Here is a 25,450-nt window from a genome sequence, read left to right as displayed (position 1 = left end):
GTTCAAAAGGTGCCCAGGAAGCGCGAAAGAGCCGAGCATGCGCACTGGCAGCCCCGCGCTCAGCCTCTGGAGACTATGCGCAGGCGCGGTGCACAGCGAGCGGGCGCAAGGGTGGTTTTTCGACGCTGGCGCTGGACAAATAGCAGGCAACATGGACCACGGTTGCTGGGCGGATGGAGCATCTGTGGTCAGGTAGGTGTGGTCTCTTCGCTCTACGCGATGTGCCGGACGGACTCCTGACCTCATTCTCTCCCGAGTGGACGCCAGGGCCTTTTCTGCCTCCACTCCGTCGGGTCTGCAGCATTTGTGGCAGCTAGCGCGGCAGACGCGCTGTCGATTCAGGTTAATTTTACTCCGAACTCTCCCTGCCTCCCTCACACACATTCTCGCGTTAGAGGGGAGTTGAGGTAGATATTGAACGGCGTTAGTGGTGGGCGTTGGGCCACACGGGCCTTTGCCAGTTGCTGTCTCAGCTGATGCTCCCTGATCCTACGGCACTGCCAGGACTGTGCTGGATGCCCTCGTAACAGAAATCAGAAGGTTGAGAAAGATCCCAGGTGTTTGGATGGAGCGGTCACCTGAGGGAGTTTTCCAGATGCCCCATGGGATTGGAAGTAGATCTTGCCTCTTTTTTCCTTTTGTACTCTAGATACATTCTAAGTTGTGTACACCAGACTTTCTGTTCTTTATGCCCTGCCCATTGTAGTCATAAGTTAGCTTTGATACATGTTATCATAACTGGACAGTCTAAAGGAAAATAGGCTTTTTAGAATTACCTATCTGAAACTTCATGAGCAAGATCAATACTATAAGCTGGATTTTGACTTCCTTGAATAAGGCGGAAAACCTAGAGCATCTTGTCGTCTCCCCTTTCTTTCAATCTCGTATGTTCAATATATCACCCAGTCTTGTTTTACTTTTGGTTTTTAAAGAAAAACTTTCCTGTCTTTCTCCATCTCTTCCTCTGTTTTGAAATACTAGCTTTCATCGGAACAATTCCAGGAGTTTCTTTACTGGTCGATAGCCATTATCTCCTCACCAGCATTTCATTTTCTGCACTGCCCTCTACTCTTTTATCAATTGTCCTGGTGCTTGATGCTTTCTGACTGAATCGCCATCACCATTACTGTTTTTTTGAGATGGAGTTTCACTCTGTCACCCAGGCTGGAGTGCAGTGGTGTGATCTCGGCTCCTGCAACCTACACCTCTTGGGTTCAAGCGATTCTCCTGCCTCAGCCTCCCGAGTATCTGGGACTACAGGCGTGCACCACCAGGCCCAGATGATTTTTGTATTTTTAGGAGAGACAGGGTTTTGCCATGTTGACCAGGCTGGTCTCAAACTCCTGGCTTCAAGTGGTCTACCCGCCTCAGCCCCCCAAAATGCTGGGATTACAAACATGAGCCACCGCACCTGGCCACCATTACTTCTTAACAGGCATACAAAGCCCTTTATCCTTGACTTATGCTTGCTTCCTAGACCCCCCTGCTTTTGTACATGCTTTTCCCTCTACCTAGAATGCCCCTCCTTTTGGATAGCAAGAAAAATCCTGTTCATCATTTAGTGCCAAGCACAGCCCTCCACACTGTTTGAGAATTTGTCAGTAATTTCTCTTTGCTACACTTAGAGTTTTTAGATACTATAATTCTCTTGTGTTATGGAGCTTTACCAAATAATTCTCACGTTTGTTTTCCCAACCATCTGTACAGTTGTTGAAATTAGGAATTGTTTTGTGCCTAGTAGAGATCGAGTATAGGTTTGTTGTATGGAATTGATAGAGAGAGCAAATAGAGGTTGTTTGGGAACTCTATCACAGTATAAGAGGAGTAGGAAGTGGTGAAACTGGCAAATTCAATCTTATTTTCAAAGCTGAAAAAACTTTGCAAAAGTTAGTGAGAAAATTATGACAGTGAAAGAGATCTGAGCTAACCCACCCCCAATCTTGCCTTGATTATTCTTGGGCTTTTGGGACATTTAGGCTGTAGTTTAAATTATAATAGGCCTTCCCCCAAACTCAACTGCTTTTGCATCAGGCTGGCAGGAGGATAGGAGCCTGGGTCCTGCTAAGGTGCAGACATGAGCTATTATCAGTCATTATTCAGAAGGTTATAAGATATGCAACTTCCCCAATTATTCCTGCAGATAACACCTCTATTGTAGATTGACCTTTTGAGATATCTTTTCAGGTTTTTTTGCATGTCTGACACCCACCATTCCTACAGCCCCACCCGGAAGTGATTCAATGTGCAAGAGGACAGCTTCACCCCTTATGATTTCATCTCTGCCCCAACTAATCAGCAGCAAGCCTAGCCACCTCCACCACTTCCCCCAAACTGCCTCTGAAAAATCCCTAACCTATAAATTTTGGACGAGAATGATTTGAGTACTAAATCTGTCTCCCTCATGGTGTGGCTGGCCTCATGTCTATTAATCTCTTCCTTTACTACAATGCCATGGTCTTTGTGTTGCAGGCAGAAAGAACCCTTCAAATGGTTACAAAGCCAGGGTGTTGTGCTGGTGCCTAGGTGACCTCAATTTTAATGTAATAAATTACTCTTGTCATGAATGACAAATGGTATTTTTTGCTTTATTTTTATTTTTTCACTTGAAATAAAGAATAAGGCATATCTTTGAAATCTTTCCACCAATATCACAATGTATTTTTTTTGCTTGACTGTTTTAAAGAGAAATTTATTACATATAACTTGTTGTAGAATTTAGAGTAGAATCATATATGTATCTACTGTTGCTAACAGAGTTCCTTTATATAGTGGCAATCAAACACTTTAGTCCCAGGACCTTTTACCCTCAAAATATTGAATATTCCAGAAAGGTTTTGTTTTTGTGTGCTATTTCTTATTTTTTAACACTTCTGGTTTCATCTGTGACATGTAAACAGCTTAGAAGTCAATCACAACTGTCCTCACAAGAAAAAAGCTGAACAAATGGAACATTAACAGCCTTTAAAATATCCATCAGATAATGGAGGTCACAAAGCAAATGGCCACCCCAAAACTGGATAGGCAAATGCAGAAAATCGCAACTGAGATCAGCATGCTAGGAACAGAAATCCTCATGAGGCAGTAAATAGTAGGAACACTTAAAATGGTCATTGATGACTTGCTGGAGACTGAGTGTGAATTAGCTTGAGAGTTAGAAACTCCTGGGAGACCACTCATATAGTGCCCTTACACTTTTGGGAGTTTTACCTTTCAGAGCTGCAGCAGATTCTTAGGACAAGGATTGGATTAAAACTCCCTCTTGCTTCATGCAGAAGGAGGGGGCAAAGTAACCATTTTGAAAACTGCCCTCAGCATTTTCCCTAACAAAAGCCTTCTCTCAAAGGAAACTACTTTACCAGAGCCTCATCTGTTCTAGGGAAAGGGCAATTAGAAGACTCCAGCCCCCTCTAGCTTTCCCGTTCTTAGTGGTGGTGAATCTGCAGGGGGCTGCAGCAACCTTAATTCTTGTCAGAAGAAAGAATTCAATCAAGGGTCATAAGGCAGAGTGAGAGACCAAGGCAAGTTTTAGGGCAGGAGGAAAAATTTATTTATAAGCTTTATAAATGGAACAAAAGCAAGTAAAAGTACACTTGGAAGAGGGCCAAGCAAGTGCCTTGAGAGATCAAGTGCGTGGTTGGACATTTGACTTTGGGTCTTGTATGTTGACAGGCTTCCGGGGTTGCATTACTTCTTGCCTGATTCTTCCCTCAGGGTGAGCGGTCCGCATGCTCAGTGGCAGTGCCAGCACTAGGGCAGGGCCATATGCGTAGTGTGTTTACTGGAGTTGTATGCATGCTTACTTGAAGCATTCTTCTCTTACCCATTAAATGTTCTTAGAAGGTCATATACCAGTTAAACTCTGCCATTTTGCCTCTTAGTGCACATGTTTGAACCCACTTGCCCAACTCCTGAGATCTTATCGGCAAGCTGTTGATCGCCAGTTTCAGGGTTTTGTTAAATCAGGAGACTGCCTTTCCCTAGTGCCAACTGTGACCCATAATTATCAGACTACATTTTATTTAAAAGGAGTTTCGGGGGAAACCCAAAGACAATGACAATGTGAAAACTCAAAGCAAGAATAGTAGATTGAAGCCTCTGACACCGATAAGTACAGCAAACATTAAACACAGCCTAACTTCTAGCCAGATTGACATGAATCAAGTAGCCTGATTACCTCAGTTTCTATACATTCTTCCAGATATATTATGGCTAGCTTTCAACAAAAATTTACAAAGCATGCTAAAAGGCAAGAAAGAACAAGAGACAAAGGAGATATCAGAACCATTTTTACATATGATGCGGATTTTGTAATTCTCAAGTAGGGAATTTAAGGTAGCTATGATTGATATATTAAGGGCTCTAATGGAAAAGCAGATAGCATGCAAGAGTAAAAGGGTAATGTAATGTAAGCAGAGATATGGAAACGCTAAGGAAGATTTAAAAGGAAATGATACAAGTCAAAAAACAGTGTGACAAATGAATGCCTTTGATGGGTTTATCAGGAGACTGGACAGGCCAAAGAATAAATGAGCTTGAAGAACTGGTAATAAAAACTTCTTCAACTGAAAAGCAAAGAAAATAGAGAATGAAAAAGTAGACTCTCCAAGAACTGTTGGACAGCTACAAAACTTGTAATAACATGTATAATGGTAATACCAGAAGGAGAAGAAAGAGAATAGAGTAGAAGAAATATGTGAGACAGTAATGGTTGGGAATTATCCAAAATTAATGACACCAAACCTGCTCTTAGAGCAGGAAGCTCAGAGAACACCAAGCAAGATAAATACCGAAAGGTCTATACCAGGGGTGTTCCTGGGCCACTCTGGAAGGAGAAGAATTGTCTTGGGCCACACATAAAAGGCACTAATGCTAACAATGGCTGATGAGCTTAAAAATTGCAAAAAAAACCCTCATGCTGTTTTAAGAAAGTTTACAAATTTGTGTTGAGTTGCATTCAAAGCTGTCCAGGGCTATATACAGCCCGCGGGCCGTAGGTTTTTCAAGCTTAGTCTGTACCTAGGCATATTATATTCAAGATGTGGAAAACCAAAGTCAAAGAGAAAGTCACTGAAAGAAGCCAGAGGAAAAAATACATGCTATGGAGGAACAAGAATAAGAATTACATTTCTGATTAGAAACCAAGCAAGAAGGGACTGGAGTGAAATATTTACAATGTTGAAAGAGAAACCCCACCAAACTAGAGTGTATCCACAAGAATTATCTTTCAGAAATGAAGGATACTTTAAAGATTTTCTCAAACAAAAGCTGAGGGAATTTGTCAATGATAAACCTGTGTTGCAAGAAATATTAAAATAAGTTCTTCAGAGGGAAGGAAAATGATCCAAGGTCATGAACTTGGATCTACATAAAGGAAGAGCATCAGAGAAGGAATAAATGAAGGCAAAATTAATTCCTTAATGTATAGGTACCTAACAACAGAGCATCAACTATGTGAAGCAAAAATTGATAGAACTGCAAAGAGAAATAGGCAAATTCACTATTAATGTTGGAGACTTCAACAACCCTGAATCAGTAGTTGACAGTTTCAGCATGCAGCAAATCAGTAAGAATATAGTTGAACTAAATAGTACCATGTGTCCACTGGATCTAATTGATATTAATAGGACACTTCAGCAATAGCAGAATACACATTTTTCTGAAACACTCCTGGAGCATTTACCAAGATAGAGCACATTCCAGGCTATAAAACACCCCTTAACAAATTTAAAAGAATAGAAATTATGCAAAGTATGTTCCCAGATCACAATGGTATTTAATTAGAAATTCATAACAAAAATACTTGAAAAATCCTAAAATATTTGGAGATTAACAGACATGCTTCTAAAATAACACTTGGCTCAAAGAAGTTTCAAGAGAAATTTAAAAGTATTTCGAACTAAATGAAAGTGAAAATACAACTCATCAGAATTTGTAGAATTCAACAAGAGCAGTGCTTAGAGGGAAACGGAGAGTACTGAGTACATGTTGGAAAAGAATGATCTAAAATCAATTATGTGAGCTTTCACCTTAAGAAACGAGAGAAAGAAGAGCCATATATAGGCATACCTAAGAGAAACCGTGAGAAGTTGCTATCTGTGGCAACTAAAGCCTTATGAAATGTATTTCTTCTACAATAAGACTTGAAAGTTGAAATTACTCCTTGATCCATGGGCTGTGGAATGGATGTTGTATTGGTAGACATGAAAACATTAATCTCCTTGTACATTGCCATCCAAACTCTTGGGCATTAGTTAGCACTAATGTATTGAAAGAAACTTTTTTTCTGAGCAGGAGGTCAAAGCAGGGAGCTTAAAATATTCAGTAAACCAATGTGTTGTCATCCTGGTTTAGTTGTTCCATGTATAAAGCAAAGACAGAGCAGATTTAGCATAATTCTTAAGAGTCCTAGGATTTTCAGAATGGTAAATGAGTGTTGGCTTAAACTTGAAGTCATCAGCTATATATCAGTGACAAAGTCAGCCTGCCTTTTGAGTCAGAATCAGTTTTGAAGCCAGGCATTGACCTCTCTAGCTATGCAAGTCCTAAAGGGCATCTTTGTCCTATAGAAGTCTGTGTTCATCTATACTGAAAATCCATTGTTAAATGTGGCCACCTTCAAGAATTATCCTAGCTAGAGCTTCTGGATAACTTGCTGTACCTTCTACATCAACACTTCCTGTTTCACCCTGCACTTTTATGTTATAGAGATGGTTTATTTTTTTAAACCTCATGAACTGACCTCTATTAGCTTCAATCTGTTCTTATGCAGTTTCCTTACCTTTCTTAGCTTTCACAGAATTGAAGAGAGTTAGGGCATTGTTGTGGATTAGGTTTTGGCTTAAGGGAATGTTGTGGCTGGTTTGATCTTCTATCCAGACCACTAAAACTTTATTCATATCAGCAATAAAGCTATTTTGCATTCTTATCTGTGTGTTCACTGGAGTAGCACTTTTAATTTCCTTTGAGAACTTTTCCTTTGCATTCCAACTTGGTAACTGTTTCATGCAAGAGGCCTAGTTTTCAGCCTATCTGGGTTTTCAACATGCCTTACTTACTAAGCTTAATCATTTCTAGCTTTGGATTTAAAGTATGACGTACGTGACTCTTCCTTTCATTTGAACACTTAGAGACTATTGTAGGGTTATTAATTGTTATCATTTTGATATTTTTGTGTCTCAGGGAATAGGGAGGCCTGAGAAGTGGGAGAGAGATGAGGGAATGGCAGTCAGTGGAATACTCAGAACACAATTTGTTGATTAAGTCTGCCATGTTATAGGGTCATGATTTATGGTGGACCAAAACAAGGGCAATAGTAACATCAAAGATTGCTGATCACAGATAACCATAACATATATAATAATAAAGCAAAAGTTTGAAATATTATAAGAATTACCAAAATGTTACAGCAGAGACACAAGTAAGAACATGCTGTTTGAAAAATGGTGCCGATAGACCTTAATACAGAATTGCCAGAAATCTTCAGTTCGCAAAACGTGCAGTATCTATGAGGCACAGTACAGTGAAGCACAGTAAAACAAGGTATGCTTGTATACGTAAAGCAAGCAGAAGAGAAGACATAGTAAAAATCAGCAAAAATCAACGAAATTGACCGAAAAAATCAATGAAATAAAAAACTGGTTCTTTGAAAAGATAGATAAAGTTGATAAGCCTCTGGGAAGGCTAACAAAGAAAGAAGACACAAATTATTAATATTAGAAATGAAAGCGGGACCATTAGTACTGATTCCACAGGCATTAAAAGGATAAAAAGGGAGGTCGGGCGTGGTGGCTCATGCCTGTAATACCAGCACTTTGGGAGGCTGAGCTGGGCAGATCCCCTGAGGTCAGGAGTTAAGAGACCAGCGTGGCCAATATGGTGAAACCCCATCTCTACTAAAAATAAAAAACTAGTCAGGTGTGGTGGCACGCGCCTGTAGTCCCAGCTACTCAGGAGGCTGAGGCAGGAGAATCGCTTGAACCCGGGAGGCAGAGGTTGCAGTGAGCCGAGATTGCACTACTGCACTTCAGCCTGGGCGACGAGTGAGACTCCATCTCAAAAAAAAAAAAAAAAAAGGGTAAAAAAGGAATAATATACAAACAGCTGTCTCTGAATTTGATGACAGATGAAATGGATCAATTTCTTAAAAGACGCAATGTACCCAAACTTAGAAAGGAGAAATATATAATCTAAATAGGCCTATATCTAGTAAAAAAAAAAAAAATTAATAATTACCCTTCCAAAAAATAAAGCACCAGGACCACATGAGTTCACTTGTGAATTTTCCCAAACATTTGTGGCAGAAATAATACAAATTTTCTGCAGTTTTATCCAGAAAATAGAAGCACAGAAAACACTTCCTAATTCATTATATGAGGCCAGCATTACCCTAACACCAAAGCAAAATAAAATCATTAGGAGAATGGAAACATACAGAGCAATACCTCTCATGAATACAGATGCAAAAATCCTCAACAAAATATCAAATAGAATCCAACAAGTAGAAAAAGTATTATATATCAACACCAAGTGGGAGTTACTCCAGGTGTGTAAGGTATTCTTGTATGTTTCTTGTTCAATATTGAAAAACAATTAGTGCAACCTATCACATAAAGAATAAAATAATAAAAATCATATCAATAGATGCAGAAAAGAGGATTTGACAAAATTCAGCACCCATTCATCATAAAAAATTACTCAGGAAACTAGGAATAGATGGGAACTTCTTCAAGTTAATAAAGAACGTGTACAAACAACCTACAGCTAACATCATACTTAACAAGTATGTATTAGAATGGCTAAAATAAAAAAACAAAACCTGACAATACCAAATGATGCTGCTGGGTATGCATAGCACCAGGAATTCTCATTCACTGCTGGTTGGAATTTTAAATGGTACATATGACTCAGCAGTTGGACTCCTAGTTATTTATTCTGCTGAGCTGAAAATCTGTGGGTACACAAAAACCTGCACATGAATTTGTATAGTAGCTTTATTCATAACTGGCAAAAGCTGGAAGCAACTAAGATGTCCTTCAGTAGGTAAATAAAGAACTGGTATTTTCATATAATAGAATATTATTCCATGATAAAAATAAATGAGCTGTCAAGTAGCAAAATGACATGGAGAAACCTTAAGTGACCATTGCCAGTTGTAACAAGTTAGCCTTAAAAGGCTACATACTATATGGTTCCAACTATGTGACATTCTGGATAAGGCAAAACTACAGGAACAATTAAAAGAATGGTTGGCAGGGTCTGGCAGGGGGAAGGGAGAAGGGTAATGTTGAATAAGTGAAGCATGGGATTTTGGGGGCAAAATTAATCTGTATGTGATACTATAATGGTGGATACATGCATTTATCAAAACCTATAGAACTGTACAACACACAGAGTGAGAAAACTGAATACAAATTACCGAACTTAGTTAATATATTAATATTGTCTCATTAATTGTAACATGCACCACAGTAATACAAGATGTTTTTTCTTGTCAAAGTTACTTTTATTAGTAAAAGTGTAGTACCTAATATGTATACAAAAGTTACTCAAAAAATCCTTCGTTTTTCCTTTGCTGGTGAAAAGTAGTACACACAACAGACCTCAGTGATATTATGCAACAGTGACCCATGCTGGTGTAGAATTCTCACAGCTTTTTAGGAGAACTTTGAAAAAAGCAAGTGAAATATGTAATACCTGATTGTTTTAACTCCAATGAACTGTGGAAATATGAAGAAGCTAAGGTTCTTCATTATTCATCAATACCAAAAGTAAAGTTGAAAATTTGAATTCCTATTTGGCTTTCTTGCATTAAATGATCAGAATAAAATTACTGTAATGCTAAACTTTTTCAACAACTTCATGTTTTTCACTCTTGCTTTCTACAGTGAACATGTGTTGTTTCAGTTGGCTCGGAATCCCTTTCCCTTGGGGATGAGCTTCACCACTTATCCACTGTGATTGTGGCAGGAGTTATCAGTGACAGTGTATGTGACCCTGACCTGAACCAGATCATGGGCCGTGTCCCTTTTTCCACAAGGACTGGTACAATTGAAGGGCAGGTGATCCAGGGAAGAACAAACTCCTTTTGTAGGATTTGTGGACCCTGGAAAAGGACATTATCTCTCTCCTTTTTAGATCATAGATTCTAAGGATGTGGGCTTGTAGTTGACACTGGCCCAGTATGTGGAGGGGGCCAGCCTGAAAATGAAACCAGGAAACGGAAAAACAGTCAGGAGATGTTGGTTAAGAGCCCTGGCAACAACATCCAAGGCTATGCCTATGGATGGTAATGAAGTTTTGAGGTTATTACTTCAGTGAATCAGTGCAAATGAAGTATTCGCTAAGGAATTAAACACAGAACTAAACAGGACAGACTGAATAGAAGAAAATAACAGTGTATGTGAGCAGGGGAGAGGGCCATATGGGAATTCTGTCCTATCTACTCAATTTAAAAATAAATAGAAAACTGTTCTAAAAAGGCTTTTGAAAGCTCTGTAGCTGATTCGAATGCATATACCGTTTGCTAACCACTAGTCTTGTCGTTTATAGCCTGCCTCTGGAACCAGATTTGCTGAGTTCAATTCCTGGCCCTTTTCCCTGCTAACTGTGTGGCCTTGGACAAGTTCTCAACCTCCATATGTCCATGTTTTCCCATTTGTTATTGCCTCCATTAATAAAATGGGGATGATAATAGTATTACCTACCTCATGGGGTCTCTTAAGAGAATGAAATATCTAAGAGCTAGTGCCAGGCATGAAATCATCAATCAGTGTACTGTCAGCTATTACTTTGTGATTGTGGATGTTACTGTTACCTGTAGGTAGGAGCAGCTGAATTCTTTCCATAGAGATTCTTTAACATGGCCAGAAAGCTACATGTCCTGGTGATAAGACCAAATGCCTTGGCTTAATGGAAGTGGGAAAGATGGTTCTTTGTCTCTGGTCTTTCGACTGTTCAGTAATGGTTCTCATTGAAATTGAGCTCAGGTTCAGTGCTTCATGGGCTTCCTTTAGGCTGTCCCCTCCCAGGCTGGCCCTGCAGCTTGATTTGCCTGATAGAGACCACACTTGGTACTAAGAAGAGTTAGTACCGAGGTATATACCTTCCGCAGTTGATTCTTACACAGTCATTTAGCTAAATACCATCAGCAGTTGGTTTCTCCCATTTGGACACCTGGAGAGAAAAGTAGTTAATGATGTCTCTATGTATAGTCCTTAAAGAGCAAAGAAAATATAAGGCAGAAGGAACATTGTTGTACGAGAAGAATTCTTATTTGCATTTGTGTTAAAAAAAAAACCCAGTTTGTAATGAAACCTGACTTATTCTTTATAATCTCCATATATAATGCAACAACCATTTTGCTTATTATTGGCTGAAAAGTCCCTAAAAACAAAGGCCTTTTATTCACTTATTTTTAGTTAAAAATAACTCATTTGAAGAACAGTACATGTTTATTATAGAAAAATAAGAAATACACTGAAAAGAAAAATAATAAAATTTCACAATCCCAACCACTTACAATCACTGTTAATAACTTCATGTATTTACTTTTCTTTTTTCTCTTCTTTCTCCTCCAGATTTCTAAAGTGCTTATACTTACTGAGTCTTATTCTAGGGAATGTGAATATTGAAATGAACATGAGAGACAGTCCCTGCTGTCATGGCATTTATATTTTAAATACAGGAGACACACGGTAAATAAACCAAAGTTAAATTATCATTGCTGTTTAGAATCTAATTAAATACGGTGATGAGATAGAGGGTGTCTTGTAGGTGGGGGTTCAATAATATGGCCAAGGAATGCCATTTTGAGAAGGGGAAATTTTAGCAAAGACATAAAGAGGAATGCACTCAGGTGTGACATGGCCTTGGGGAGGGGTTGGTGCATGTTAGGCAAAGAAACAGACAAAGGCTAAGACCTTGAGGCAGGAAGCAACTGGGCATGTCTACACAATAAGGGGAGGAGGGCCAGTGTGGCTTGAATGTCGGTGAAAGGAAGCAAGATGGGAGGAGGAGGTGACAGGAAAGAGAGGCAGGTAAATGGTCAGATTATGAGGTCTGTGTAGGTCAGATAAGGTGTTTGGATTTTACTCTAAGATCAATGGGTACTATTAGAGCAGAAAAATGATACGGCTGACTAGTTTTCAAAGAATGTCCAGTGGCTCAGAATGTGAGCTCAGCAATGAAGTCAATATATAAAAATTCACTGCTCCTGTATACCAGCAATGAACAATTAGAATTTGAAACTTGAAAATAATACTGTTTACAATAGCACTAAAAGTTAAAGAAGCATTTAGGTATAAATCTAATAAACTTTGTGTAGGATCTGTATTCTGAGTATTATAAAACATTGATGGAAATTAATCAAAGAATATCTAAATAAATAGTGATAGTCTATGTTTGTGGATAGGAAAATCCACTATTAAGATGTCAGTTCTCCCCAATTTGGTCTACAGATTCAATGTAAAAAAGTTGTTGTAGATAGCTACAAGTTGATTCTAAAATGTATACGAAGAGGCAAAGGAATTAGAATAGCCAAAACAAACTGAAACTGAAAAATAACAAAGTTTAAGGACTCACACGATTAATATTAAGACTTATTTTGAAGCTACAGTGACCAGTGCAGTTTGACACAGATAAGTGGAACAGAATGGAGAGCCCAGAAATAGATCCACAAAAACAAGATGATTTTTTAAAATTTTCAAAGGCAAAGTTTTTATAAACCAATTGGATGTCCACGTGCCAAAAGATGAACCTCAACATATGCCTCATTTACAAAAACTAAAGCAATATGAATTGTAGACCTAAATGTAAAATATAAAACTATAAAACATATAGAAGAAAATAGAAAATCTGTATGACAGTGGGTTTGGCAATGACATTTTAGATATGACAACAAAAATATAATCTGTGAATAAAAGGATAAATTGGAGTTTATCTAATTAAAAACTTGCTTTATTGAAGACACACTTAAAAGAACAAAAAGAAAAGGCATAGACTAGGAGAAAATATTTGCAAATCACATATTTCATAAAGGACTTATATCCATATCATATTAAAGAAGAAACTCTAAAAACTGAATAATAAAGTAAATACCTAATTTCAAGAAATAAGCAAAAGAGCTAAAAAGATACTTTATCAAGGAAGGTATCTACCAATAAGCATATGGATGGCAAATAAGCACATGACAAGATGCTCAAAATTATTAGTAATTAAATAAATCAAATAATAACAGCCAGATACCACTTCAGATGTGTTAGAATGACAAGCAAGCAAACAAAAAATCCTCTGACATTATCAAATGCTGAAGAGTAAACATAGCTGCTAGAATTCAATTTCATTGCTAGTGAGAATGAAGAATGATACACCCATTCTGTAAAACAGTTTAGCAGTTTTTTATAAAGTCAGACATACACCGAATACACAACCCAGCAGTTCTACCCTTAAGTATTTACCAAATGAACTGAAAACTTACATTCACACAAAAACTGGTATGGGAATGTATTATAACAGCTTTTTTATAATTGTCAAAACCTGGAAATAAATCCACATGTCCTTCAGTGTATGAATGGATAAACTGTGGTCCATTCAAACAACAGAATATTACTTCACCATAAAAAGAAACTATTGATACACAAATATTAAATGCATTTTCCTAAGTGCACAACACCAGGTCCAAAAGGCTAAGTATAATATGATTTAGTTTATATGACAATCTGCAAACCCAAAACAAAAGGATGGAAAATTGACCCGTGGTTGCCGAGTGGTGGCATATAGGGGAGAAGTTGACTGTAGGGGCCACAGAAGGGAACTTTTTAAGGTGATGGAACTGTTCTTTATGGTACGATTGTGGACAAATACTTGATTCCGTGCATTTGTCTAAAACCCATACTACTATATATCACAAAGAGCGAACTTTACTGTGCACAAGTTAAAAAAAAAAGTCAGATCAAAATGTTGGGTGGAAGGGGCTGTGCCCAGACAAAATACAAACTACCGGGAGTGTTGGCAGCTGATGGCTCTCGGTGCCACTGCTCTCCAGGAATTCAAGACAGTTGTCTTGAACAACTTCACAGACCCTCCTTGAACAACTCCTCATCCAGTGGACTAGTCGATATAGGCATATAAAGCTCTGAGCACACTGCCTCAATGGGGCATCTTGGAAGGGCCAGCCTAGCCTTAAAGTCTTGGAGAATTGGTGAGAACCTTTTATTGCACCTGCTTCATAGTTCATTGACTCTTCAGTCCTGCTTCCCTCAGCCCTCACAGGGGTGGATTTTGTATACACTCCCCAGAGAGCCTCCTGTACACAAGCCTCTGTGTCAGTTTGTTTTCCAGGTTCCTGACCTATGACAGTTGGTACAAAAGTATGTAAGGGAATGGCTCTGCCATTGCACCCTGGCAACCTTGCACCTTTCCACCCTTCTGGCCATGCAAGATGAGGTCTGAACCCTAGTTAATGTGAAGCTTGGTGGAATGCCTTTGATCCTCCAGGATCAAGAAGGATTTGAGAGGCTTGTAAGGAGCTGCTACAAGGCCATCTCTCACTCACCATCTTCTCTCCTCTGGGAGGCTTTCATGAGTCAGTTCCTAATGGCTGCCTCTGTTCTGATAAGGTATAAAGCTTTCTGCCATGCTTCCATCAGAATACAGCTTCAGAATATTAAACCACTTAGCTTCAGTCTGTAATTGGCTCCTTAGCAACAAATTATCCCACAACTCACATCATAGTCATCCAACCTGTTTTGTTTGGTGTCATCCTATTTGGAGTGTGGAACAGGGATTGGGACGTCTTTGGCTAATCTCTCTCTCGGTGTCTGAGTACCAAACTGCCTGAATCAAGAAGTGGATTACTGTGTCTTTACCAGTAGAATCAGTCAGGCCCGCCTTGTCTTATGTGTGCTATCCACTTTCATACAAAAGATGCAGAGAGACCAAGGATGGCCAATTCTGTGGGAGCCTAGTTTCCTGAGTCCTGGAAGAGGAACTGCTGATGGAAACCTGAAGTCTGCAGGAAGAAAAAAGCATCTTTCCTAAGGAAATTTAATATATTGCCAGATCCCTAGAGGAACCATGTTCAGATTTTGCTCACAGAAGTCTGTTGCATAACTGCCAGGGAGGCTGGGGTGCCCTGAAGCCTTAGTACGCTCCCTCTGTAGTCTCTGGGGAGCACCAGCCCAAGGGGTACTTCTCGCTGGTACCAGGGACACCATGTTTAGAAGGATTCAAGGGCTCTGTGTGCCCCACAGACAGTAAGGGCTACCTGGGTAACCACTCTCTGTGATCTTCCCCCCCAGTTCCTAGAACTTTCCTGCTTCAGGACCCAAACGTGCACATTCAAGAATGCAGGAGGAGTAATCTGCTGTGGGCACAGGCGTGCATGGGGAGGGATGCACAGGGGCACAGTGGAGCCATCCTGAGCATTCAGAGCCAGCCTTGCCAGTGCCTGAGTAGTTGTCAGCTGGTCAGCAGGCACTGACATGCACTTCCAGCCCATTTGGGGGACATAAAAATAAACTGATAATGTTTTCTTTTGTTCCTTTTTAAAGCTTCTGTTTGACAGTTTAAGGCCTAGATATGTGAGTTTGAAGGGTCTGTACTTCCTCAAGAGCTTATAACATTCTTTTTGTTATTAAGGCCTCAAAACTTGACTGGAGGCAAGTCTGAATGATGAGTGCTTTGGAGAGCATGACAAAACTAGAGAAATACAAGGAGACGGATACTTAAATACCATAAATACACAAGTACAGCAAAACTGCCTTTGTGGAGCAGAGGTAAAGGTTCTCAGCGTTGTACTGATAATTTGAGTTTTATAAACTTATTTAGATGTAGTAAGAGAAATGACCAGTTGTGAAGTGTAAATGGATTAGATAGCAATTCAATATTTATTGCTTTGAAGACTGATGTATGTAATAGCAAGAAAGAATCGTGAAAATTCAATTGCAACAAAGCTTGTTGGCTTCATGTTTTGGACCAAAATGGTTCCCTTTTATAAGTGGCAGCATAGTAGCCTCATGGTAGGCAAAGTTCTCTGATGACCCCCAAGGTTCCAGCTCCCCCATGCAGATATCTTGTATATTCCCATCCCCTAGAGGGTAGGCTGGACCAGGGAATATGATGGAATGTCACTCTTGTGTCTAGGTTACTAATCAGCTGACTTTGAGCTAATCAAAATAGAGATTATCTGGGTAGATCTGACCTTATTAGGTGAGCCCTTTTACAGAAGGTGGAGCATCAGAGATGGAGCATCAGAGAGAGGCTTTCCTCCCAGCCTGGAAGGAGAAGTAAATGGCCTTGGAGTGAGAGGGCCTGTGAGTAGGTGGCCTGTAGGAGCTAAGAGTGGCTTTGGGCCATCAGCCAGCAAGAAATAGGAACCTCATTCCTACAGTCACAAGCAACCAAATTCTGTTTGTGTCCATCCAGTGAAATGTAAATGCAGGACTGGGCCTGGCTGTGGGGGCTGGCAGCTTGGGGACATCATGAGACCACTGGTGTTTAGAGGGGGGAAGTGGAGGGAGGGATATAGTGGCTGAGGGAAGCAGCAGTAGCCCAGGGTGATTTTTCTCAGTCCAGGTGAAATGAAGATCGATCTGTAATCACTGTCTACATCTCTTTGCAACATGCAGTGGGTCTGTCCAGGGGAGAGGGGACTGGAGAAGGAACCTTGGGGCCAGTAAGGATGCTTCTGCAGTCCTGATTTAGGCCCAGGGAAAGAAGGAGAGACCCCTGGAGACTCCCCAGCATGGCTAGACTGAGACTGAGGCCTCAACACACTGGAAGTGGGAAAGATACTCAGATACTTTTGCTGTCTGGTCTTTCCAGTGTGAAAGGCCGTTCTTATTGGGATTGAGCTGCAGAATCAGGGCTTTATGGACCTCCCCTAGGCTGACCCCTTGAAGGCAGGCACTGCTGACTCCCCACACTGACACTCTCTGCTTCAGCAGGGTCATTCCTTGCTGCAGCAGCCACAGATGGTTCAAGTCAAGAAGAGCAGGAGAGGTTGCTTGTTTGCTACACAGGGAACATAGTTGGCACTGCCTGCTTAGCTCCTCATAGATGATATTTGGCTTTTCACAAAGTAAGCCACCACAAGTTGGGTGTCTATCCATATAAACGTTGAGACTGCTGGTCTTGGGACAGAGATTATAGTTGGTTTTGGTCTCGTCCTGGTTGCTACCCCTGTGCTGATTGTGTCTGTTTCTAATGTGCCATGACAAAGATGTGAGTCACTTAACAATGAGGGACATCCCTTCAAATGGGATACCTGGACACTCTGCTTCCACAGGGGCATTCCTTGCTGTGGCAGCCACGTATGGTTCAGGTCAAGAACAGCAGGAGAGGTTGAAAGGCAAAGGCATGTTTGTGTACACTCTTGGCTTTTTTACCTTCTGGCTTGGGGCTGTGAGCTTGTAAATAAAATGTTCTCAGCCTGGTGGTTCTGTGTGTCAGCACTGCCTTGTTGTCCCTTTAAATAATTGAGTTTCCCATTGGGTGTTTAACTCAGCATATTAGCTGAGCTCTTCCTCTGTCTGAGGCACTATAGACTGATAAAACTGACAAGCTCGATGATCTCCCCTTTCCTGAGCTACAGAGTTCTTGAGCTGTTCTCTTTTCCCCTCTCCAGTTGCCTAAGAGATGGTGAGATGGGAAGCTGCACTTGGAAGACCCTGGAGGATGCCTGACAAGAGGATGTCTGACACATGATGAAGTTGGAGCTCTTTTTGAAATGTTTCTTGCCCTTCCTGGAGCAGAGGAGCCATTATGTATGTAGGTGAAATAAGATGAACTGTTACTTCTCTTGAATCATGTGAGTATGGAGAAGAATGCTTCCCAAGAAATGAGAGGTTGGTTTGACAGACTCAGTCTTGTCACATTTTGCGGAAGTTAAGCCTGCGAGTTAGAGGGCAGATCCCAGAGCCCAGTGCATGGCAGACTGTGACCTTCCTTGTCACACCTGCACCTCTGGGGGATCTGCATGGATCACCTAGACAGGCACTGATAAGGTAGAACATGGTAATCCATCACTAAGTTTGCAATTTTTTCTCTTTGGTTCTTTTAAAACTGATTTTACAGTCATAAAGTTTTGGAGGGAATGATTGGATGGGAATTTGGGAGATGGGAAGAGAGGTGTAATCTGGTTCTGGGACATATAGTAAAATGTGCCATTTGGATTTTACAAAGACACAGAAACTGTCTTCAAACCTTGGCAGTTCATAAAATCCGATTGCATGTTGTTCACCACAATTTTTATTTCTCTGAGAATAAAGGATTCAGTTAAGGAGATCCTCTCTCTGGGACAAAACCCAGCTCTTCTCATGGCAGTTGCCAGTGCCATAGCAAGGTCCCCATCTGCACCAAGAGTCTGAAGGTAAAGATGAGTTTTCTGGGAGCAGAGCAGAAAGAGCTGTGGAGGAGGCACAGAGATGGGAACTGGGTCAAGTAGGGAGCTCACAGGCTTATGTAGTTTTGGATCCAGGTTGCTTCTGTCTCCAGAGATGCAATTTAGCATGCTTCAGGGTGTTTGCAACCATTTGACTCAGGTGTTAGTCACAGGATGGGCAGTTTGCAAATAACTGACTTGGGTGAAAGTCCTTGTGGATGTGAATTACAGAAAATTTCCATAGAGAAAAGGCCAGCCCCTGTATCAGGAATTGCATTTTGCAAAGTTGAACTCACTGATTCTTAGCACAGTTGCTGCCTACCTTTTGCCATCTGGAACACATGGCCCCATTCCTCTCAGTACTCTTGAGTAGTCACCACATGTGAATCATCAGTGAGATATTGCTTTGAATGAAAACATCAACACAAAAATCAGCCCCTTCCTTAGATGAAATGCAACTAGATTTATTTGCAGATCTTTCAGCTGACAGCCAAAATCACAGCCTTTGAATAATAGAGTTAGGGGGACTGGGAATGGGGAACAACACATCATTTCAGAAGGTTCAGGAAGGCTGGGGGTGGAAGAGCATTGGACTTGGGAAGCAGGAGTTGGAGGAAAGGATTATAGAACCAGGTCCTAGTTTCTTTGCTGCCAGTTACTTGCTGTGTAAGTGACTCAAGAGAGTCACTTCCACTCTCTGAGCTTCAGTTTCCTCATCTTCAAACAGAGGTTTTAGTTATTGCCTCCTGGTTGTCTTCATTACAACTCAGAAAGATATTACTAAAACACATTGGAAGTAGTTAAATGTTGGTGACTTATAAGCAATGTAGAAAGTATGCATTCTTTTTAATCAATGAAATAATATTAGTCAGAGTTTAACTGCTATGTCTGAGTCACTGCACTGTCTAAATTTAGAGGTTCAGTTGGAGAAAGTGATGAGTGCCAGATTGACAAAATTCAGATTTCGGTCAATGATCATAATATGTGCCAGCACCTAATAGGTTGCAGGTTCTCTGATACCTAGGGTTGCAGAGCTCCTGCCCCCATGGAGCTCACAAACACCTTGAAAAAGCAAACTTTTAATGCACAAGCCCACAGACTATCAAACAGCAATCAAGTAACCACAGAAATAGAGGGAAACCGAGAGATGAAGTAGTCATCCCCATGGTGAAGGTCCACAGGCCCTAGCTCCTTAATGATGACTAAGCTTATTTAGGGTTATATCCCTCTGAACCCAAGTAGGGACTACAGACATCTGCTACCACACCTGGCTAATTTATTTTCATTTTCATTTTTAAAATTTTTTGTAGAGATGGGGTCTCACCATATTGCCAAGGCTGATCTCAAACTCCGGGGCTCAATTCAGTCCTCTTGCCCCACCCTCCCAAAGTGCTGGGATTATAGGCATGAACCACTACACCTAGTCAACAATTCAAATTTCCATATAGGCACAAACAAAGGGCATGGATACATAGGGAGAGGACAATTAACACGAGAGGGAGAGAGACGGAAATCATTGAAGGTTTTATAAGAATGTGGCATTTTATTGAAGTCTTGCATGATTGTATTTCAGCAGATAGAGGAGGTGAGGGACAGGGAGGGCCATCTAACCAGGTCAGAGGCATGAAAATACATGGGGTGTGGGGTAACGCAGAGGGAGATGAGGCTGGAAAGATGTTATGTCGAGATATGGGCTGGACAACACATGCGAAGGGCCCAGGATACACAATTTAAGGAGACACTCATTTTCAGGATTGAGCAAGCATAGGGTTTGTGCAGAGGCTGTGGCTTTTAAGCAGAGGACTGATTAAAAAATTTCCCATATGGGGGACTTCCACTTAGGGGAAGAGATACTTTTTCTTATTCTTCCTAAGTACAACTAAAATCCATGGATATTATATATGAAACAAACATAAGACTTGAACAGGTGGAGAAAAGAAGGAGGGCTAGCTAGGGACCTTGGGATCAAAGTAATAGCATGGTAGTGAGTTCCGTAAGTTTTGTTTTTTGTCTCAGATTCCTAAACTTGGAGCTGAGGAAATGAGTAACTTGGAAACACCAATGGGTTCAGACAAAAGAGCCCCAACAAGAAACTAGTTTTTCTGGCCAAAAGACCAGGAAATGGGCAATTCAACAAGACAGAAAACTTTTAGACAATAACTTCTGCATTCTAGGCAAACACCATAGAAAAAACTATGGCCCTATCCCAACTCCACCAGCGAAGACTGAGTAGACAGCCTAGAAGTCTACTATTACCAAGCAGTAAAGAAGTATCCCAAAGCACCCGTCCACCAGGGTGGTGTCAGAGAAGGATGAATAAAGAGCAGAGACTCAACTCTGACCCCTGTGGTATCAGTGGAGACCCCTTGGGGAGTCTGGATTTCTTCTCTGACCCAGTAGGTAATGAGACAGCTTTCCACTTAACTTCTGGGTGGCACCAGAGGAGGCCTGGTGAAATTTCATGACTTTTATTATCTCACAGTGGTAATAAGGCCAACTCCACTGCAGTGTCAGTGGAGACTAAAACATAAAGGGATTTTCCTGTAGTCTTCATTATAAGAACCGGGTGAGCTCCTGTATTGGGGGAAACCCCAGCCCCCAATATGGATTGAATATGGATTCAATATGGAAACCCCGATATTCAATATGGATTCTTTTCTATTTCCCTAAGCGTCAGCTGGTCTGAGAAATAAAGGGAAAGAGTACAAGAGAGAGAAATTTTAAAGCTGGGTGTCCAGGGGAGACATCACATGTCGAAAGGTTCCGTGATGCTCCCCGAGCGGTAAAACCAGCAAGTTTTTATTAGCGGTTTTCAAAAGGGGAGGGAGTGTACAAATAGGGTGTGGGTCACAGAGATCACATGTTTCACAAGGTAATAAAATACCACAAAGCAAATGGAGGCACGGCGAGATAACAGGACCACCGGATGAGGAGAAATTAAAATTGCTAATGAAGTTTCAGGCACACATTGTCACTGATAACATCTTATCAGGAGACAGGGTTTGAGAGCAGACAACCAGTCTGACCAAAATTTATTAGGCGGGAATTTCCTCATCCTAATAAGCCTGGGAGCACTACAGGAGACCACGGCTTATTTCATCCCTTCTCCTTCGACCGTAAAAGACAGCCACCCCCAAAGCAGCCATTTCAGAGGCCTACCCTCAGGGGCCATTCTCTTTCTCAGGGATGTTTCTTGCTGAGAAAAAGAATTCAGCGATATTTCTCCTATGTGCTTTTGAAAGAAGAGAAATATGGCTCTGTTCCGCCCGGCTCACTGGCAGTTAGATTTTAAGGTTATCTCTCTTGTTCCCTGAACATTGCTGTTATCCTGTTCTTTTTCCAAGGTGTCCAGATTTCATATTGATCAAGCACACATGCTCTACAAACAATTTGTGCAGTTAACGCAATCATCACAGGGTCCTGAGGCGACATACATCCTCCTCAGCTTACGAAGATGATGGGATTAAGAGATTAAAGTAAAGACAGGCATAGGAAATCACAAAGGTGTTGATTGGGGAAGTGATAAGTGTCCATGAAATATTCACAATTTATGTTCAGAGATGGTAGTAAAGACAGGTGTAAGAAATTATAAAAGTATTAATTTGGGGAACTAATAAATGTCCATGAAATCTTCACAATTTATGTTCTTCTGTCATGGATTCAGCTGGTCCCTCCATTTGGGGTCCCTGACTTCCTGCGAGACTCCTGGAGATATGACTCATGAAAGTGAGCCACAACCCAACAAAACAAAATCAAAATTTGGCCCTCAGGAGTTTTAAAATATTATGCTAGTCCCTATTCATCATCCAGGAAGACATCAGTTACCATGTAAGTGTTCTTACCAGTCGCTGGCTCTGGCAATGGCTTCTGCTCCTAAGCTGAGATTCTCTGTATTCACCTTTCTCTTTAGTTTTGGGGGTGGCTGTTTGCCCTGTGACCAGTTTTCTGGTTGACTTAAGAGTTGTTGATTCAGCTTTTATTCAGTCAGTTTATTCAGCTTTTTACTTGTTGTGAAGATGGGAATGATGACTTCTAAGCCCCTCACATGCTGGTGCAGAAACTGGAAGTCCTGTGTTCATTTTTACCCATTTATTTTTCTTTCTGTATTGCAGTTTGGATAATCTCAACTATATTCAAGTTCACTGATTCTTTCTTCTGTCAATCCACATCTGCTACTAAGCCCTTCTAGTGAATTTTTCATTTCAGTTATTGTAGTTTCCAATGCCATAATTTCTGTTTGGTTCTTTTTAATAATTTTTATCTTTATTGATATTTTTTATGATGAGACATTATTTTCATATTTTCCTTTAGTTTTTTGGACATGGATTCCTTTGAACATATTTAAAAGACTTTAAAAGTCTTTTCTAGTAGGGCCAATGTCTGGGCTTCTTCCAGAAAAAGTTTTTATTTATTGCTCCCCCACTCCTTTATGGGCCATACTTTCTTGTAGGCTTTTTTGAAAAGTGGACATTTAAAATAATATAACATGGCATCTCTGGGAATCAGACTCTTAACTAAAACTTTTCTCTGAGGGAAACAAAGCCTGAAAAGGGGAGATTGAATATTACATGGCTTAAGAGAGTATTTAGACATATCTACTTCCATTCGTGCTAAAATATATCTGGAAGTGGAATGGAATTCAGAACTCCATGAAAGAGAGCTGGTGTCCAGAGTGTTGATGTCACACAGCCTGTGTCCTGATTGGCACAGAAGTTGGAACTAGATTGTGGATATCCGTTCTGCTAGCTCTGCTGGAAGACTGCTTCTAAAAGCGAGGTCTTCAACTTTGGATGTTAATCATTAGAATTTTCTTTCTCAAATTAAGTTTGAGAAATTCTTGATAAGATGTCCTGTTCCCTAAAGTTTACTTTGATTGTAATTTTTTTTTACTGTTGGCTTTCATCCAGCCATGAAGAGTTAAAACGTGGTAAGTATGCTTTGGCAGTCAGATTGTTTATTCTTCTCCCCTGGCTCACTTTTTCCCAGTTTCAGAAAGTTAAACTAATTTTTTATCTCAAATTGGATTTCTTGGGAGAATTTAAGATTTAAGAGGAAAACTGTCAGTTGTCAGAGGAAGAATTGTAAAGTTCTTTTCCTAAAACATGCATCATTTACAGAATGGATTTGCATATTCTCAGTATTGTTGGGATAGTAACATTTGGAAACAGTCATTTCCACAGAAGAGCTTTGAGCCTGACATCCAGTGAGGAGTCATTTCTGACTCTGAAAATGAGTCTAGCTCAGGAGGCCCAGATGCTGGGGAGTGATGCCATCAGCTCCACTGCAGGCCTACTTGTTGTTTCCAGCTGCACATCACACCTGTGAAAGGGAAAGATTCTTCCCACTGTTTGTCCTTCTGATAACCTTCTCTCTGGACTTTGCATTTCCATTCCTTTTCATTGACAAATGTACTTTTTTTTTTTTTTTTTTTTTTTTCCATCTCTGGGCCAGCTTGGGATCCTAGACTGCCCTGGGAAGACATCTGTGTTTTATACACACAAGGATCTGTGTTTGGGGTTTTTTCTTCCTCCCCTGACATTGACATTGCTTGGTGGTTGTGTGGGGAGGGAGGCCACATGGGCTCAGTGCTTGCTTGTACTACTCTGCCTAGGTACATCAAAGTCTTTTGACCTCCGTACAGTGATTATGCTTGTCATTGCTGGTGGTATCCTGGCAGCCTTGCTCCTGCTGATAGTTGCCGTGCTCTGTCTTTACTTCAAAATATACAACGCACTAAAGTGAGTCACATGTTCAAAATAAACAATGCACTAAAGTGAGTCATATAGAGGAAAGGGGATAACACTCCCTCAATGGGATACCTGGGCTCCCTGTTGGAGCAGGGTCATTCCTTGCTGCTGTGGCCATACCCCTGGGTGAGGTCAAGAAGAACAGGCAGCTTTGTAAAGGCAAAAAGACAGCTGGGTCTAGTTATGTTTTTTCTTTCTGGCTGGGGTTGTTAGAATGTTCTCAGCTTGGGCCTGTGAGTATCAGCACTGCTTGGCTGTCACTGGATCTCACTAAGTTTACCATCAGGTGTTTAATTCAGCACCTTGGCCAAGCCTTCCTCTGTCCTGGGCACTGCAGGCTGCAGATTCTGTAGGGGAGACTGCGTGAATGAGCTCTGCCTTGTACTCATGTGGAGGACGGGCTGGATTGATCTCTTCTTGCCTGAGTTGGGAGCTCTCAGGGTATTCCTCCATTTGTTTCTGGCAGCCTTGGGGAAAATGACGGGCTCTAGATCTCAGGGACAGCTGACCTGTGTGAAAAACCTGGGGGACAGTGGACAAAGGAGGGTAGGTCAGATAAGAGAAGATTGCATTTTTGGGGAGAAGACCCTTTAAGTACCAGAAAGATTGGTTGTCATATGCAATTGTGTCCCCATTCTAAGGAGTTCACAGTGGCACATCCCAGAGCCCAGGACACAGCTGAATGCAGCACCTTCCCATTATTCCTGCATCTCAGGGGCCTGCAGTGACCAGCTGGGTGACCTTGCTTGCGAATTCACTCACCCTTACTTTTGTAACCTCAGTTTACATTTATAGCAATCATAGGAGAGGAAAGGATTGGAGAGGAACTTGGGACAGGGGAGAGAGCCTTAATGTAGGACTAGTGTTAATGTTTGACTGGCTTCAGCACTAAACTTCCAATACCCCCAACAGTTCTAACAAAAGGACTGAGAAGAAAAATTCTAAGCCTGTGCTTTGTGTGTGTCTTTTCTCAAGAGCTGCAAAGGACCCTGAGGCTGTGGCTGTAAAAAATCACAACCCAGACAAGGTGTGGTGGGCCAAGAACAGCCAGGCCGACACCATTGCCACGGAGTCTTGTCCTGCCCTGCAGTGCTGTGAAGGATGTAGAATGTGTGCCACTTTTGATGCCCTGCCACCTTGCTGTTGTGACATAAATGAAGGCCTATGACTTGGGAAAGGTGGGCACAAAAATCTTCATGAGCAATATTTCTTTCTTAGTAGATTGTTTTGTTATTCAATCAAGTTCTAGAGTTTTTATGTGAGATTATATAATTTACAGTGTTGTTTTATATACTTTTGAATAAATATATACTATTAAAAATAA

The 25,450-nt window shown here is 40.9% G+C and overlaps 1 protein-coding gene across 2 annotated transcripts; it reads left to right on the top strand.

The window, feature by feature from the left end:
- Window positions 1–33: 33 nt before the first annotated feature.
- On the top strand, window positions 34–25,450 carry LOC104657524 (protein FAM24B). 2 transcript variants are annotated; one of them, XM_030940520.1, is made up of 5 exons: window positions 82–192; window positions 15,637–15,773; window positions 17,624–17,806; window positions 22,044–24,117; window positions 25,102–25,450. In XM_030940520.1, exons 4-5 carry the CDS (start codon window positions 23,786–23,788, stop codon window positions 25,292–25,294), a joined length of 525 nt encoding a protein of 174 aa, XP_030796380.1. In that variant the 5' UTR covers window positions 82–192; window positions 15,637–15,773; window positions 17,624–17,806; window positions 22,044–23,785; the 3' UTR covers window positions 25,295–25,450. The 2 variants fall into 2 exon arrangements, 1 of the variants encoding a protein (XP_030796380.1); XR_004059998.1 differs by lacking the exons at window positions 15,637–15,773; window positions 22,044–24,117 and having other exon boundaries at window positions 34–192; window positions 25,102–25,227.

Source organism: Rhinopithecus roxellana, chromosome 11 (genome assembly GCF_007565055.1).
Source record: "Rhinopithecus roxellana isolate Shanxi Qingling chromosome 11, ASM756505v1, whole genome shotgun sequence".
Taxonomy (NCBI): Eukaryota; Metazoa; Chordata; class Mammalia; order Primates; family Cercopithecidae; genus Rhinopithecus; species Rhinopithecus roxellana.
Note: the sequence above shows the minus strand (reverse complement) of the source record. Positions and strands in the feature narration are given on the sequence as shown.